The following is a 2,671-nucleotide window of genomic DNA, read 5'->3' as shown; positions in this document are numbered from 1 at the left end:
GAGTGCTGCTGCTCCTGGGAATGCCACAGCCAGGATTTTTAGGAAGAGGGAATGGATTTTTCTGGAGAAATTCCAAGATTGGATCCATAAGAATTGAAAAGAAATTGTTTTGAGATTTAGGAGAGATCCAGGATCTGGCTCCGAGCTGGGTGTTCCGTTCCCAGCGCTCTGGGAATTTCTGACTTCCCAAAAATCCATGGAATCCCTGCTAGGCTCCCTGCTCCACCTGCAGCTCCCGGCTCCCAGATTTGCCTCGTGTAAAAAGCAACAAAAGAATCATTTTAGCATTTCTGCAAAAAAAATAATCCAGAGGGAAATCAGGAAATCTTGGAAATGCCAAATTTAAATGGATTGGTGCTCCAAGGAATTGGGAAAATTCTGGGATTGTGAAAGGTGCTGCTCCTCATGCCCATGTGAAATAACAAGGGGTTAAAAGGAGGAATACACCACAGAAAAATAAGATTTTTAGGGGAAATAAGGACAATAAACCCCAGAAAAAGGAGATTTTTAGGGGAAATAAGCCACATTTAAAGGAGATTCTTTGAGGGGAAATAAACTCCAGAAAAAAAAGGAGATTTTTTGGGGGAGAAATAAACGACACGGCTTCCTCTCTGGAATTCTGCACGGTTCAATGATTTGGGTGGGAAGGGATCTTAAATCCCATCCGGTCCCACCCCTTCCCATGGGCAGGGCCACCTCCCCGTGCCCCAGGCTGCTCCAAGGCCCGTCCGAGCTAGCTTTGGACACTGCCCGGGATGGGGCAGCCACATCTGGGCCAGCTCTTCCCGATTTTCCCCAATTCCCAGGATTTTTAGGCGCACAGGCCTCGACCCCGCCGCCTCCTCCCTCCCGCCGCGTCAACGTTGCCGGGCAACGCCTGAAATGGCGGCGGGCGCGCGGGGCACGCCGGGAGTTGGAGTCCCGCTTTCCCAGCAGGCACCGCGGCGCCGCGCGAAAAGGCTGAGATAGCGCCTTTACCTGCGGGGAGCGGGTACAGGTGGGGCGCGCCGCGGGTCCTCTCGGGATTTGTAGTTCTTGGCGGAGAGGACGCTCGGCCAAACGGCGCGACGGGCGGCGGCCGCGGGACTACAACTCCCAGGGTGCCGCGGGGCGCAGCGGGCAGGGCGCCGGTGGAGGGCGGGGGGTACGAACGGGAACCTCGGCGGTGCCGGGGGGATGCTCGGGGCTGCCCTCAGGTGAGGAGGAGGAGGAGGAAGCGGGAGGGGGAATGGGCGGCGACCCCCGGGGCAAGCGGCGAGCGCGGGGTGGGGCCCCATTGTTCTCGGAGAGCCGGGAGGGCAGCGCTTCCTCATGGATTCCCCGAGTTCTCCAGGGAAATCGGCACCAGGGGGGTCGGAGGGGTTTGGCTTTATGATTTGAAATCGCCCCTTGTTCTTCCTCCTGGCCCAGCGCTTTTGGGGCCAGCGGGTTGCTGCTGCGTTTGGAAAGGAACCCTCTCCTTCTTATCCCACCCCCCGAAACTTTGGGTGCTTTATTTCCTAGTAATTTAATTGGGTTGGAGACAATTTTTTGCCAAGCTAAGCTTGTTGGGGTTGTGGGTATTTGGTGTAATTGTTCTGGCGTGTTTGTGGTGGCTAAGCTTCCCCAGATGCACAGCCCAATAATAGGGATTTTAGTGCACCATTTAGGGGTGAAAACCCCCCAAACTGGCCATAGAAACATCGGGATTGTTGAGCCTGGAGAAGGGAAACTGCAGTGACCGCTCTGTGACCTTCCAGGAAAGATGGAAAGGGAATATCTCCAGGGGATGGAATGACAGGATAAGGGGGGAATTCCTTCCCAGTGACAGGGAGTGGGTTTAGCTTGGATATTGGGAAGGAATTCCTCCCTGTGAGGGTGCTGAGGCCCTGGCGCTGGTTATTCCATGGATATCCCATCCCTGGAATGTTCAAGGACACGCTGGACAGTGCAGGGTGGCCCTGCCGTGGCTGGGGCTGGCACTGAATGCCCTGAAATCCCTTCCGAGCCAACCCATTCCCTTATCCCATTCCCAAAACACTTCTCCCTGGAGAATATTCACTGCTGCTGCTGGCTTTCCATGCTGCAGCAAGGCTGGAAGAGCAGAAGGTGTCCCAGCAGTAAATATTCATGGCTGGTTGCTCCAGGCAGGTGTGGAGCAAAACACAAAGCCTGGCTTAAGGTGGCTGTCACTGAACTGAGGTTTTAATTGCTCAGCGCTGGTACAAAACCCCAGCGTGGAAGGGCAGGACTGGAGCTTTGCTCAGAGCTGGAAAAACGAGTCCTCCTTCAGCTGGGATTGAGAAAAGATCGTTCAAACAAATCAACCCTTTCCGTGTCTCTGCCAGGGCAGGTGCGTTGTGCAACGGGGGATGAGCAGCAAAGCACGAGGCAAAGGCGTTGGCTGGAGGCTGGAAAAGGCACTCGAGACTCCAGGGAGCCTCCAGGGGCTGGTGAGTGGCATGGGCAGCCCTCAAAACCTGCTCTGCTCTGGTATTTCCATGTGTAAAACCCTGGCACTTTGCTCTGGTTTATCATTTCCATGTGTAAAACCCTGGCACTCTGCTCTGCTCTGGCATTTCCATGTTTAAAACCCTTTAATTCTGCTCTGGTTTGGCATTTCCATGTGTAAAACCCTTCCATTCTGCTCTGGTTTATCATTTCCATGTTTAAAACCCTTCCATTCTGCTCT

General features: G+C 54.3%; 1 protein-coding gene across 1 annotated transcript in view; it reads left to right on the top strand.

The window, feature by feature from the left end:
* The first annotated feature begins 1,157 nt into the window (after nucleotides 1–1,157).
* Nucleotides 1,158–2,671, top strand: part of C21H1orf159 (chromosome 21 C1orf159 homolog) — a 10,266-nt gene continuing 8,752 nt past the window's right edge. The window contains exons 1-2 of the mRNA XM_015648029.1: nucleotides 1,158–1,196; nucleotides 2,333–2,432. Coding sequence (XP_015503515.1) covers nucleotides 1,177–1,196; nucleotides 2,333–2,432 — 120 coding nt within the window. The 5' untranslated portion in view covers nucleotides 1,158–1,176. The remainder of the gene's footprint in view (nucleotides 1,197–2,332; nucleotides 2,433–2,671) is intronic.

This window comes from Parus major, chromosome 21 (genome assembly GCF_001522545.3).
Source record: "Parus major isolate Abel chromosome 21, Parus_major1.1, whole genome shotgun sequence".
Lineage (NCBI taxonomy): Eukaryota > Metazoa > Chordata > Aves > Passeriformes > Paridae > Parus > Parus major.
Note: the sequence above shows the minus strand (reverse complement) of the source record. Positions and strands in the feature narration are given on the sequence as shown.